The sequence below is a fragment of the Oncorhynchus kisutch genome, linkage group LG21, assembly GCF_002021735.2.
Source record: "Oncorhynchus kisutch isolate 150728-3 linkage group LG21, Okis_V2, whole genome shotgun sequence".
Taxonomy (NCBI): Eukaryota; Metazoa; Chordata; class Actinopteri; order Salmoniformes; family Salmonidae; genus Oncorhynchus; species Oncorhynchus kisutch.
In genome coordinates, this window is record NC_034194.2 from 19,546,280 (window position 1) to 19,561,714 (window position 15,435).

A 15,435-nucleotide genomic window follows, 5' to 3' on the forward strand; every position below is an offset into this window, starting at 1 on the left:
ATAATGTCAAAGTAGAATTTTGTTTTTCAAAAGTTTTACAAATGAAAAGCTGAAATGTTTTAAGTCAATAAGTATTTAACCCCTTTGATATAGCAAGCCTAAATGAGTTCAGGAGTAAAAATGTGCTTATCAAGAATAATATGTTGCATGGATTCACTGTGTGCAAAAATAGTGCTTAAAATTATTTTTTAATGACTACCTCACCTCTGTACCTCACACACACAGAATTATCTGTAAGGTCCCTCAATCGAGCAGGGAATTTCAAATACAGATTTAACCAGAGACCAGGGAAGTTCTCCAATGCCTTGCAAATAATTGCACCTATTGGTAGATGGGTAAAAAAAAAAGAATATCCCTTTGAGCATGGTGAAGTTATTAATTACACTTTGGATGGTGTATAAATACACCCAGGCACTACAAAGATACAGGCATCCTTCCTAACTCAAGTTGTCGGAGAGGAAGGAAACCACTCAAGGATTTCACCATGACAGTTACAGAGTTTAATGGCTATGATAGGAGAAAACTGAGGATGGAACAACATTGTAGTTACTCCACAATACTAACCTAAATTACAGAGTGAAAAGAAGGAAGCCTGTACAGAATAAAAAATATTCCAAAACATGCATCCTGATTGCAACAAGGCACTAAAGTAATACTGCAAAAAAATGTGGCAAAGCAATTCACTTTTTGTCCTGAATACAAGAGTTATGTTTGGGGCAAATACAACACATTACTGATTGCCATTCTCCATATTTTCAAGCATAGTGGTGACTGCTTCATGTTTTGGGTATGCTTGTAATCGTTAAGGACTGGGGAGTTTTTCAGGATAAAAAAATTAACGGAATGGAGCTAAGCACAGGAAAAATCCTAGAGGACAACCTGGTTCAGTCTGCTTTCCACCAGACACTGGGAGATGAATGAATTCGCCTTTCAGCAGAACAATAACCTAAAACACAAGGCCTACAATGGAGTTGCTTACCAAGAAGACAGTGAATGTTACTGAGTGTCCGAGTTACAATTTTCAGTTAAATCTACTTGAAAATCTGTGGCAAGACCTTAAAATGGTTGTATAGCAAGGATCAACAACCAATTTGACAGAGCTTGAAGAATTTTGAAAATAATAATGGGCAAATGTTTCACAATCCAGGTGTGGAAATCTCTTACAGACATACCCAGAAAGACTCACATCTGTAATCACTACAAAAGGTGCTTCTACAAAGTATTGACTCAGGGGTGTGAATACTTACAGTATGTAAATGATACAGTATTTTTTTCCAACTTGTACTTTACTTGCATAAAAAGGTTGGATGGAAACCAATGTTAATGAACATTTTTTTGTACATTCTGACTGTTAAAGATCGTTTTACTGTGTATTACTGTTCTGTCATATCCTGCATGCCCACATTATGCCAAATCGTTCATTTATTTTCTTATCTTTTTATGCTTACAGTAAGTATCATGAAAAGTCAGAACACTCAGGAGGTTGTGTTACGGGCCCTCTGGAAAGTCCTAAAATGTGCCCCTGATTGTCGTGGTGGAGGAGGACACAAAGTATGTACAATGAGTTTACAAAATATTAGGAACACCTTCCCATATATTGCGTTGCACCCCCTGTGGGGCCCCGGTTAGTTGAGGTAATATGTACATGTAGGTAGAGTTAGTAAAGTGACTATGCATAGATCATAACAACAGAGAGTAGCAGCAATGCAAATAGTCTGGGTAGCCATTTGATTAGGTGTTCAGGAGTCTTATGGCTTGGGAGTAGAAGCTGTTTAGAAGCCTCTTGGAACCTAGACTTGGCGCTCCGGTACCGCTTGCCGTGCGGTAGCAGAGAGAACAGTCTATGACTAGGGTGGCTGGAGTCTTTGACCATTTTTAGGACCTTCCTCTGATACCGCCTGATATAGAGGTCCTGGATGGCAGGAAGCTTGGCCCCAGTGATGTACTGGGCCGTTCGCACTACCCTCTGTAGTGCCTTGCGGTCAGAGGCCAAGCAGTTTCCATACCAGGCAGTGATGCAACTAGTCAGGATGCTCTCGATGGTGCAGCTGTAGAACCTTTTGAGGATTTGAGGACCCATGCCAAATCATCAGGAAGTCCAGGATCCAGTTGCAGAGGGAGGTGTTTAGTCCCAGGGTCCTTAGTTTATTGATGAGCTTTGAGGGAACTATGGTATTGAATGCTGAGCTGTAGTCAATGAATAGCATTCTCACATAGGTGTTCCTTTTGTCCAGGTGGGAAAGGGCACTGTGGAGTGCAAGAGATTGCATCATCTGTGGATCTGTTGGCACGGTATGCAAATTGAGGGGGTCTAGGGTTTCTGGTATAATGGTGTTGATGTGAGCCATGACCAGCCTTTCAAAGCACTTCATGGCTACAGACGTAAGAGCTACGGGTCGGTAGTCATTTAGGCAGGTTACCTTAGTGTTCTTGGGCACAGGCACTATTGTGGTCTGCTTAAAACATGTTGGTATTACAGACTCGGAGAGGGAGAGGTTGAAAATGTCAGTGAAGACACTTGCCAGTTGGTCAGCGCATGCTCGGAGTACACGTCCTGGTAATCCGTCTGGCCCTGCGGCCTTGTGAAAGTTGACCTGTTTAAAGGTATTACTCACATCGACTGCGGAGAGCGTGATCACACAGTCTTCTGGAACAGCTGGTGCTATCATGCATGTTTTAGTGTTATTTGCCTCGAAGCGAGCATAGAAGTAGTTTAGCCCGTCTGGTAGGCTTGTGTCACCGGGCAGCTCTCGGCTGTGCTTCCCTTTGTAGTCAGTGCATCACAACTTTGCATCACATTCAGAGGCACTTCAATCTTTTGTCTTGCCCATTCACCTTCGGAATAGCACACATGCACAATCCATTTCTCAATTGTCTTAAGGCTTAAACATCCTCCTTTAATCTGTCTCCTCCCCTTCATCTACACTGATTGAAGTGGATTTAACAGATGTTATCAATAAGGGATCATTGCTTTCAGATGGATTCATCTGGTCAGGCTATGTCATGGAAAGAGCAGATGTTCCTAATGTTTTGTACAAGTTGCTCTTTTTGAAGACACCTCTAATCTATAACTGCCACAAACATCTTCAACTCGTACCATGGAAATACATTTAGTCAGCTGAGTCCAAAGTTTCTTCAGGAATGTTATTTTCTAGTTTTCTTTAAAATCTCAAATTGATAAAGTTGTGATGCACTGATTCTGTTCATTGCAGATCTGACACATCACACGACTCTTCAAGGCGGCCACTACGCTCCAGATCGTCTTCTGTGCTCAGAGGTCCATGAGGATCTACCCCATCACACCACTCTTGTTAATCATCAATAAAATAAAAACAATGAGCCTTTATAGTCTGTGTCCCAGTCTTTCTATGCATGTAAAGTCTGTGGGTGAATTATGAAACAATTACTGTATGCAGATGTGCAAAATGTTTTGCTGTATATTTGTTTTTGCCATTGCTTGATATATTTTAAATGTAAGAATATGTTGCATATTGAAACATGAATTGGTGCCTATAGAAACCAATAGAAATGTAATGAACCATGTATTCAATATCAAACTTCATCTTCTGCAATACGTGTTACAGTAGGTAATAAGCTGTAATCAGGTGGTTATTCAGGTTATGATGTCTTAACTATGACCAGTATATACAGTGCCTTCAGAAAGTATTCATACCTCTTGACTTTTCCACATTTTGTTCAAATCCTCACTTATCTACGCACAATACCCTGTTAATGACAAAGTGAAAATATGTTGATAGAAATGTTTGCAAATTGATTGAAAATGAAATACAAAAATACCTCATTTACATAAGTATTCACACCCCTGGGTAAGTCTAAGAGCTTTGCACATCTGGATTGTACAATGTTTGCACATTATTTTCTTCAAGCTCTGTCAAGTTGCCATAGATTTTCAAAACGATTTATGTCAAAACTGCAACTAGGCCACTCAGGAACATTCAATGTCATCTTGGTAAGCAACTCCAGTGTATATTTGGCTTTGTGTTTTAGGTTATTGTCCTGCTGAAAGGTGAATTTGTCTCTCCGTGTCTGTTGGAAAGCAGACTGAACCAGGTTTTCGTCTAGGATTTTGCCTGTACTATTCCGTCTCGTCTTTGCCGATGACAAGCATACCCATAACATGATGCAGCCACCACCAGGCTTGAAAATATGAATAGTGGTACTCAGTGATGTGATTTGCCACAAACGTAACGCTTTGTATTCAGGACATAAAATGTATTTCTTTGCCACATTTTTTGCAGCTTTACTTCAGTGCCTTATTACAAACATTGAATATTACAAACATAATGAATATGTTCATTCTGTACAGGCTTCCTTCTGTTCACTCTGTCATTTAGGTTAGTATTGTGGAGTAACTTACAATGTTGTTGATTCATACTCAGAGTTTAATGGCTGTGATAGTAGAAAACTGGCCTCATGGTGAAATCCCTGAGCAATTTCCTTCCTCTCCTTCCTCTGAGTTAGGAAGGATGCCGTATCTTTGTAGTGACTGGGTGTATTGATACACCATCCAAAGTGTAATTATTAACCACCATGCTTTTTTTTTTATCCATGTACCAATAGGTGCCCTTCTTTTGCGAAGCATTGGAAAACCTCCCTGGTCTTTGTGGTAGAATCTGTGTTTGAAATTCACTGCTCGGCTGAATTTATAGATAATTGTATGTGTGGGCTACAGAGATGAGGTATTATGTGACTTGTTAAGAAGCTGTGTACTCCTGAACTTATTTAGGCTTGCCATAACAAAGGGGTTGAATAATTATTGACTCAATACATTTCAGCTTTCCTTTTTAAAATTTTGATTTACCATAATTCCACTTTGACATTATGGGGTATTGTGTGTAAGTCATTGACACAACATAAAAATTCAGGCTGTAACACAACTAAAAAAGTCAAGGGGTGTGAATACTTCCTGAAGGCACTGTAATATAGCCCATCATATAGTGGTCACAATTATGATCCACTTGTCATATGGTGTTCAGTAAAAATAACATTTTTTTTTTCAACCAGTTTGCGACCAGAATAAGTTTTCTTAAAATAGAATAATTTTGACATCTTTTCAACCAGGTTTTGCCCACTGGGATATAGGGTGATATACTGTATGACAGTGCCTAGCTGGATGGTGTGAGCCATGACATGGCTCAGGGTGCTGTACATTTGGGTGTGTAATGGTATGTGTGTCACATATTTATAGACTCGCCATGCATTGTTTCAATATTCAATCGTAGTATTTCCACGTCAACCAATATGCTTATGTGAAGTGCAGTGAAATCTAACTTTGAATTAATCCTAAACATGACTTTTTGATGAATGGGTTTTCTGAGAAATGTAAGCTCTATTGCTGTCTTACATAAACATTTTATCTTCTCTATGTGGATTATCTGTTTGATTGTTTATCTTTGTGATTCATGATTGTTTGATAGTTAATCTTCTTTTCATGTAACTGATGTCATCACTGTCTCTACTCTCTTTGTCCTCACTATGTCACTCTTTGTCCTTACTACGTCTCTCTATGTCCTTACTATGTCTCTCTATGTCCTTACTATGTCTCTCTATGTCCTCACTGTCTATGTCCTCACTATGTCTCCTACGTCCTCACTATATAGCCTATATCCTCACAGTCTCTTATATCCTCACCTTGAATCCTATATCCTCACTATGAATCCTATATCCTCACTATGTCCTCGCTATGTCTCCTATGTCCTCGCTATGTTTCCTATGTCCTCACTAGGTCTCCTATGTCCTCACTATGTCTCCTATGTCCTCGCTATGTCTTCTATGTCCTCACTATGTCCTCACTATGTCTCTGTGTCCTTGTCTCTCTGCAGTTTGTGGTGACCATGTTCTGGGCCCTATACTTGTATGACAGAGACCTGGTGTACCCCAGACTTCTGGACAACTTCATACCCCAGTGGCTCAACCATGGCATGGTGAGTACTGTCTGTTTACTATACTGTTCCGAGACCTGTCATAGCGTTACAGTGTTGATTATTTAGCGTGGGTGGTACAGGGTGTTTAGGTAGCTAGAATACGATTTTAAAAATCCTTCATTTTTGCTCAACATTTGGGTCCAAAAGACAAATGTTATTTAGTCCCAAAGATAAATGTTATTTCACCCATCACACTTCTCTGTGGTAATATTTGTTATTTATCATTATAATTTACAAACATGTTATCAAGTAGAGGTATGTATTATAGACCATAGAGCATTTTTCCATTTCCCCCACTCTATTTAAGAGCCCACTCAGTAAATAAATAGACATTTGAAAGCATATCTGGAGCCACAAACACATCAGTCACAGTGGACAATGGGCAGCTAATGGTGCCTAAACGCTTCCCATAATAGCAGACACAGTAGTGAGGCACATCTTGTTCCCCCCAATAATCTTCTCTATGGTCATGTTGACGTCAGCAGTCAAAACAATGGGAAGAGGTTGTGTAACTAGTGATATCTATCAGGTGGAACCGAAGCCCTCCGGCTGCCACAATTAGATGAAAGGCTTGTTATTCTAGCTGGTTACACTGGTGATTGATGGATGTGTTCGTTCTGTGTGTGTGTGTGTGTGTGTGTGTGTGTGTGTGTGTGTGTGTGTGTGTGTGTGCATTCCTGCGTCCCTGCGCCCGTGCTGCATGTCTTTTGGCTCCACAATCACATCCCAATCCTGCATCAAGAGTCGAGCCTCCAGCTGTGTCCATAGACAGTGTATAAAGAAGCCTCAATGGATATCTTGACGGATGCGACATACTGTAGTAGTCTGTCACTGCTAGCAACCAATAATAGTACACAGACTGGTTGCTACATAACAATAACTGTTCACAAAGACTGTGGGAAATTCTGTGTAAGCAATTTGGGTGTATGTAAATGTCCAAGGCATTATGTATGATGATATTAATTGGTGTTTAATGGGCCATACTACAGAATATCAGCATAGATTTGGCAGTCAAACCGTGGAATAAAGCCTTGTTTTGATTGTAACTATGGATATGCGATCTTTCCATTCACGTGAGAGATAAATCCGATCATTTTCCAGCGGCGCTATGCAAAAATGCCGGTCTAATTTCCTCAAGCGTATTACCCCGACCCATATCCACTTCAGCGCGTGCCGGGAGTGTTGTTTGTTGTGTGTGTTGGAGTCTGTGTTGCTACGGTCAATTCAAGTCCCAAATGCTCCGATTAAATACAGACCAAGAGTCTTTAAGTCAGGACGAGATGTTACCCCGCGCCTCAACAATCATGGGGACCAACATGAGTTTAACCCAGAACAGACACTCACAGAAGGTGATCTGGCCTCCAGTCCTGCTAACTATTTTACTAAAGGCTGACCCCAGGGAAAACCCACAACGGGTCCAACAGCTGAAAACAATTCATGATATGCAAAGCCTCCAGATACAGTATGTGAGTGCTGAGCACCGGACGGGTGACGACTGCAGCAGCAGAGTTATTACTCCACAGTAACTATTTTCCTGCATTTCATGGTACCGCATTTGTTTGTTTACCCCCGCTGCCACGGCAACTGTCTCCAGCTCCCCTCAGTATGAGGAGAGAGTGACCGAACCCTGTTACTGTTTGGCAGCCTGGCCTGTGAGTGCTATTACAGTTCACTACAGAGCAAGAGAGTGTGGCCTGGTTCAGCCCTGTATATACACTGTGTGTGTGTGTATGTGTATATATATACAGTGCCTTGCGAAAGTATTCGGCCCCCTTGAACTTTGCGACCTTTTGCCACATTTCAGGCTTCAAACATAAAGATATAAAACTGTATTTTTTTGTGAAGAATCAACAACAAGTGGGACACAATCATGAAGTGGAACGACATTTATTCGATATTTCAAACTTTTTTAACAAATCAAAAACTGAAAAATTGGGCGTGCAAAATTATTCAGCCCCTTTAAGTTAATACTTTGTAGCGCCACCTTTTGCTGCGATTACAGCTGTAAGTCGCTTGGGGTATGTCTCTTATCAGTTTTGCACATCGAGAGACTGAAATTTTTCCCCATTCCTCCTTGCAAAACAGCTCGAGCTCAGTGAGGTTGGATGGAGAGCATTTGTGAACAGCAGTTTTCAGTTCTTTCCACAGATTCTCGATTGGATTCAGGTCTGGACTTTGACTTGGCCATTCTAACACCTGGATATGTTTATTTTTGAACCATTCCATTGTAGATTTTGCTTTATGTTTTGGATCATTGTCTTGTTGGAAGACAAATCTCCAAGTCTCAGGTCTTTTGCAGACTCCATCAGGTTTTCTTCCAGAATGGTCCTGTATTTGGCTCCATCCATCTTCCCATCAATTTGAACCATCATCCCTGTCCTTGCTGAAGAAAAGCAGGCCCAAACCATGATGCTGCCACCACCATGTTTGACAGTGGGGATGGTGTGTTCAGGGTGATGAGCTGTGTTGCTTTTACGCCAAACATAACGTTTTGCATTGTTGCCAAAAAGTTCAATTTTGGTTTTATCTGACCAGAGCACCTTCTTCCACATGTTTGGTGTGTCTCCCAGGTGGCTTGTGGCAAACTTTAAACAACACTTTTTATGGATATCTTTAAGAAATGGCTTTCTTCTTGCCACTCTTCCATAAAGGCCAGATTTGTGCAATATACGACTGATTGTTGTCCTATGGACAGAGTCTCCCACCTCAGCTGTAGATCTCTGCAGTTCATCCAGAGTGATCATGGGCCTCTTGGCTGCATCTCTGATCAGTCTTCTCCTTGTATGAGCTGAAAGTTTAGAGGGACGGCCAGGTCTTGGTAGATTTGCAGTGGTCTGATACTCCTTCCATTTCAATATTATCGCTTGCACAGTGCTCTTTGGGATGTTTAAAGCTTGGGAAATATTTTTGTATCCAAATCTGGCTTTAAACTTCTTCACAACAGTATCTCGGACCTGCCTGGTGTGTTCCTTGTTCTTCATGATGCTCTCTGCGCTTTTAACGGACCTCTGAGACTATCACAGTGCAGGTGCATTTATACGGAGACTTGATTACACACAGGTGGATTGTATTTATCATCATTAGTCATTTAGGTCAACATTGGATCATTCAGAGATCCTCACTGAACTTCTGGAGAGAGTTTGCTGCACTGAAAGTAAAGGGGCTGAATAATTTTGCACGCCCAATTTTTCAGTTTTTGATTTGTTAAAAATGTTTGAAATATCCAATAAATGTCGTTCCACTTCACGATTGTGTCCCACTTGTTGTTGATTCTTCACCAAAAAATACAGTTTTATATCTTTATGTTTGAAGCCTGAAATGTGGCAAAAGGTCGCAAAGTTCAAGGGGGCCGAATACTTTCGCAAGGCACTGTATATATCTTCACACCACACCATCTTCACACCAGTCTCAACGTCAACAGTGAAGAGGCGACTCCGGGATGCTGGCCTTCTAGGCAGAGTTCCTCTGTCCAGTGTCTGTGTTCTTTTGCCCATCTTAATCTTTTATTTTTATTGGTCAGTCTGAGATATGGCTTTTTCTTTGCAACTCTGCCTAGAAGGCCAGCATCCCGGAGTCACCTCTTCACTGTTGATGTTGAGACTGGCGTTTTGCGGGTGCTATTTAATGAAGCTGACAGTTGAGGACTTGTAAGGCATCTGTTTCTCAAACTAGATACTAATGTACTTGTCCTCTTGCTCAGTTGTGCACCGGGGCCTCCCACTCCTCTTTCTATTGTGGTTAGAGCCAGTTTGCGCTGTTCTGTGAAGGGAGTAGTACACAGCGTTGTACGAGATCTTCAGTTTCTTGGCAATTTCTCGCATGGAATAGCCTTCATTTCTCAGAACAAGAATAGACTGACGAGTTTCAGAAGAATGTACTTTGTTTCCGGCCATTTTGAGCCTGTAATCGAACCCACAAATGCTGATGCTCCAGATACTCAACTAGTCTAAAGAAGGCCAGTTTTATTGTTTCTTTAATCAGAACAACAGTTTTCAGCTGTGCTAACATACTTCCAAAAGGGTTTTCTAATGATCAATTAGCCTTTTAAATTGATCAACTTGGATTAGCTAACAACGTGCCATTGGAACACAGGAGGGACATAGTCGTTTACAACACTAACAATATCTACACTGTATTTCTGATGAATTTGATGTTATTTTAAATGGACAAAAAAAATGACCCCCAACTTTTGAACGGTATATGTATATTTATCTCCTCCTCACACTGCTTAACACGTGGCGGCTGTTTTGAAGATTCAAATACACCGGCAGGCGGTGGGATCTAACATAGCAAAGGAAGGCGGTCGGGAGGTATTTTGCACCCTGTCTACCACACAATGAAGCCTTGGTGCACACAGGGAGCGAGGTGTTGATAGAAACCCGGTCTCACCTTTCTCTCTGGGTGGGAGATACGACAGACCATCCGGACACAGTCCCTGACACAGTGCACTGCTGCACACAGCCCTAGAGATAACGTTTATTCAGGGAATGCACAAAGAGAAGACAGAAATGTTTTATAGACTCGGTAAGAAGTGGTCTGATTACGATGCTGTTGGTACAGCGTGTAGTACTGTCAAAATTATATCCCACTGAATAACCTAGTAACGTTCTGTTCATTTATGCAGAATATCCCTCCCTGAATATTCATTTCAAGTTCACAAAGTAAAGCGAGATGTGACTTGAAAGTGTGCCATGGAAAGTGCAGATCTGCCGTCAAAAGATTTGCCTTCAAGAATTTACACAAAGGCAGAGAAAATAAACCAGTGTGAATTCCGGAGCATTTGCAACCAAAGTGGGAATAGACGGGACAGTTTTCCTCAGCACGCGTTTTGATGTTGTCAAACCCGGTGCTGCATGTTTGACAAGCTTAACAGGACTCCCTTAATGTGGCTCTGACAATTAGGGCAGAGTCATTTCATCGCCACTTGAAGAGTTCGGTGTCGCGCGTTCACTGCGAGAGTTCCACCGAACCATCAGGAGGCAGTTTACCTGCGTCAAACTCACTTTGACAATAATCCACATCTCCACTATGTAATTAGTGGGCTGCCGAAAGAGGGCTGTCACAGAGGGCCTCTCTCTGTCTCTACTGTAATGTTAATGCCAGCCATCTCCCACAGTCCAGGTTCAAAGCAGCTCAACGCGCGTCAACACGGAAGTAAACATCTCACATTTCCCCAGAGGGATACGTGTAGGGATGGAACTCGATACCAATGTCCCGGTTCTCAAAAACAACAATGAGAGAGACAGAAACTGACTAAACAATAGATAAGATTGAGAGAGAAACCGACAAGTTGCAAGTTTGAAGGTATTCTTGTTCGGCCCCTGTGGAATTAGAAGGAAGCCTTTATCCATCTCTCGCTCTGTCTGGGCCACCTTATATTTAATTCAGCAGGTCGCTTCAGGGGACATTTAAATGACACTGTGCCTTGAGATGGACCTCATTGTGCACTGGGGCCTTTATGAATGATTATCCCTGGTAAACACCCCCTATGTTGGGCAGGCCTTTAGTTGCGCTGCCAAGTGTAAAGCCGGAGAGACAATGTGATACACCACAGCACCCTTTTCATAAGAGCAGCTCTCTGATTTGCCCAACATCAACTATTCATGTCCCTCCTCTTTAACTCTGCGTGTGTTCCCTCTCTATGTTCCTTTGTCATGTGCCAGTGGAAATGCATTTGGATTATTTGAAAGAGTTCGTCACACATGGTTGTACCAACAATGTAGTTATACGTGCATTTTCAATATCCCCTTCTCATTCCCGTCTGTTTTTCTCCCTGACTGTCTCTCATTAGTTTCGAAGTTAGTACAGTGATTGGACTGAAGAGGCTGTAAACTCTGTAGACTGCCTCTTAAACTGTCTCTGAACTATTTGCGGCGTTTCAGTCCAATTCCTTGTGCTGGATTTGCAGGCAGTCGTTAAGAGTGGAAAATAGCAGTGCCCACAGACAAATGTGGAATAGGCCTTTCGCAGAGGAGAAGATTGTCTCTAACTGTAAGCCCCTGCTGTGACTTTGGAATTTAAGACTGGGACAGAGGAGATATCCATTTAAAGTAAGACCTAACAGTCCCTACTGTAACTCTTGTGAAAGTAGAGGTCTCTCTTAGTAGGGCTACGACCAATCAACATCCCTTCCAATATACTGCTAGGATGCTTCAGGCTTCCAATGCACTCTAATGGTGTCCACATTGTTGGTAATGACATGTTTGGTTTACCAACACCTAAGGAGTTACATACAGTCCCAGACAGCTTTCAAGTTATTTTCTTTTTAGTTCTATTTATTGTTTATTTTTTTGACAATGTGTTTTTTATTGTTTTTCCACGGCGCCCCACAAACAACACAACACACAAACAAAATGGCCACTATACAACACATTCCCCAAGGTGATCAACATACGGTTTCCACATTTTGTCAAATACCTCTGGTTTTTGTTTCACTACATAACTGACAAAACCCAGCGGCATCACTAGATAGTTCAGTCCTCCATTTTGTTATTTTTGCAGCAATTAGACTTAGATCACAAAACTTACTCTGATATTGTTCACCAATATTTACATTTCCCAACAGACATAATTGTGGAGATGGATGGATATAAATTCCTAGACACAATGAAATGACAGCACATACAGCACATAATCCCAGAACGGTGTCAGTTTATCACAGGACCACAACATCCTTTGTGCTTTTTGCATCTCTAACAGAGATGTGACATTTCTGGGTGCGTTACATGGATTTGGGCAGGAGTGTAGGAAGACCTATGAATGATCTTTAAACTGCAGTAGTTTATGTCGTGTAACTTCAACCAATGCTATTACCCATACCAAAGAGAAGACACTTTTACTACGAGAAACAGAAGTGTTTGTGTTAAGTCGACTGTTTTTCCGAACTCTTGTAGACTTCACATTACGTACCGTATGCACACTTGGATCCCAAGCTGTTTTAGGTGCAACCTCAAGAACGCAAACACATGAGGCGAACACCCCATTCATAATGAGAAAGACGTAGCTAGGCGTAGCCCACTGTTAACCAGACTTCCCCCATTGTTACAGCACTGCACCTCCCACCTAAATCATTCAGTCATGTTCGGAACTCTGTGGTGCTTCCTCTGTCTTGGACTGATAAAACACCTCACTGTTACAGTTCAGGTAAGACAGAGGCAGCTGAAATAAGATTGCCCTCTGGTGGGCATTGTCCATAGCTGCCTGGCACATGGGCACATGAATCAAAGTTTATTAGCTGACATGACACATTTTCTTATTGCAGGTATAAAGGCAATTGTGGGTCCTCCTACATTTGTACCTTGACATATATCATTTCGACCTGTTATAGGGCCTAGTGTTCCTTGCGTTATCTGATGACTAGGCCCACTCAGGGCAGTCCCACAGAATTCTCCATGTAGTGTCATAATGTAGATAACTCTTTTGTGGGGCGTTGTAATATAAGATGTTAGGTGTGACGAGATAGCAGCACAGCGGTGTATGTCTCTGGATTGCCGTCTAGTAGTAGGATCCGTAGAGGTATTAAAGGTAGTTGGGTATAATCATTGCGCTTCATTAGACATACCAGGGTACTTGAGAGTGCATAACACTGTCCCATAACCTGACTGAGCATGTATGTAACAACCAAACCCAAAACCACACTCGCTATACCTTGCTTCATTTTCCACTGCTTGTTCATGTTTTCTCTGTCTGCCATTATACAGTCATGTAAGTGTTCGCTTTTACATGCTTACTACCTGCAGCCTTTTAGAACATCTGGAAAGTGACAGATGGGATCTGTATGTTATTACTGGCAGGTGTTCAATATCTCACGAAGGACATAGTGTAACCCAGTCTTACGTAAGACATGCTCAGTCGGGGCTGGGATGGCAGAGGGAGGAGAAGACGAGTGAAGAATAAGAGAAAGGCAGGCATACGTTATTTTAGGACTCAGCTCCCCCAGGTTCTTCCAGAGAGCAGAATGGGCCAGTGTCATTGTGATTAACGCCCAGTAAAGACAAGTCGGGCACAACAAATCATTGAGAATGGTAAGAGGCATTGTTGACAAGACAAGGCCAGAGGTGCTATCTAGCCTGTGATCGATAACTCTACTATTCTAGAGGGTGGCCTTCCTTCACCCCTTTTCCCCTCCTATTTAATCCCTCCATCCCAGTGCAGGCCTCTCCCAACTGGCATGTCCTGTCCTCAGGGTTAGGTCAAAGGTCATGGCCCAATCTGGCATCAAGAGTTAGGCACATCATTTATTTATTTATTTACCTTTATTTAACCAGGTAGGCAAGTTGAGAACAAGTTCTCATTTACAATTGCGACCTGGCCAAGATAAAGCAAAGCAGTTCGACAGATAAAACGACACAGAGTTACACATGAAGTAAAAACAAACATACAGTCAATAATGCAGTATAAACAAGTCTATATACAATGTGAGCAAATGAGGTGAGAAGGGAGGTAAAGGCAAAAAAGGCCATGATGGCAAAGTAAATACAATATAGCAAGTAAAATACTGGAATGGTAGTTTTGCAATGGAAGAATGTGCAAAGTAGAAATAAAAATAATGGGGTGCAAAGGAGCAAAATAAATAAATTAATTAAAATTAAATACAGTTGGGAAAGAGGTAGTTGTTTGGGCTAAATTATAGGTGGGCTATGTACAGGTGCAGTAATCTGTGAGCTGCTCTGACAGTTGGTGCTTAAAGCTAGTGAGGGAGATAAGTGTTTCCAGTTTCAGAGATTTTTGTAGTTCGTTCCAGTCATTGGCAGCAGAGAACTGGAAGGAGAGGCGGCCAAAGAAAGAATTGGTTTTGGGGGTGACTAGAGAGATATACCTGCTGGAGCGTGTGCTACAGGTGGGAGATGCTATGGTGACCAGCGAGCTGAGATAAGGGGGGACTTTACCTAGCAGGGTCTTGTAGATGACATGGAGCCAGTGGGTTTGGCGACGAGTATGAAGCGAGGGCCAGCCAACGAGAGCGTACAGGTCGCAATGGTGGGTAGTATATGGGGCTTTGGTGATAAAACGGATTGCACTGTGATAGACTGCATCCAATTTGTTGAGTAGGGTATTGGAGGCTATTTTGTAAATGACATCGCCAAAGTCGAGGATTGGTAGGATGGTCAGTTTTACAAGGGTATGTTTGGCAGCATGAGTGAAGGATGCTTTGTTGCGAAATAGGAAGCCAATTCTAGATTTAACTTTGGATTGGAGATGTTTGATATGGGTCTGGAAGGAGAGTTTACAGTTTAACCAGACACCTAAGTATTTGTAGTTGTCCACGTATTCTAAGTCAGAGCCGTCCAGAGTAGAGATGTTGGACAGGCGGGTAGGTGCAGGTAGCGATCGGTTGAAGAGCATGCATTTAGTTTTACTTGTATTTAAGAGCAATTGGAGGCCACGGAAGGAGAGTTGTATGGCATTGAAGCTTGCCTGGAGGGTTGTTAACACAGTGTCCAAAGAAGGGCCGGAAGTATACAGAATGGTGTCATCATCACTACACAGC

General features: G+C 41.9%; 1 protein-coding gene across 3 annotated transcripts in view; it reads left to right on the top strand.

Moving 5' to 3' along the window:
* The window catches only part of LOC109866273 (androgen-induced gene 1 protein-like), a 53,659-nt gene that overhangs the window by 22,101 nt on the left and 16,123 nt on the right, over positions 1 to 15,435 (top strand). For all 3 annotated transcript variants that reach the window (XM_020454847.2, XM_031800350.1, XM_031800351.1), the window contains one exon: positions 5,844 to 5,945. In XM_020454847.2, the coding sequence (XP_020310436.1) occupies positions 5,844 to 5,945 (102 nt within the window). The remainder of the gene's footprint in view (positions 1 to 5,843; positions 5,946 to 15,435) is intronic.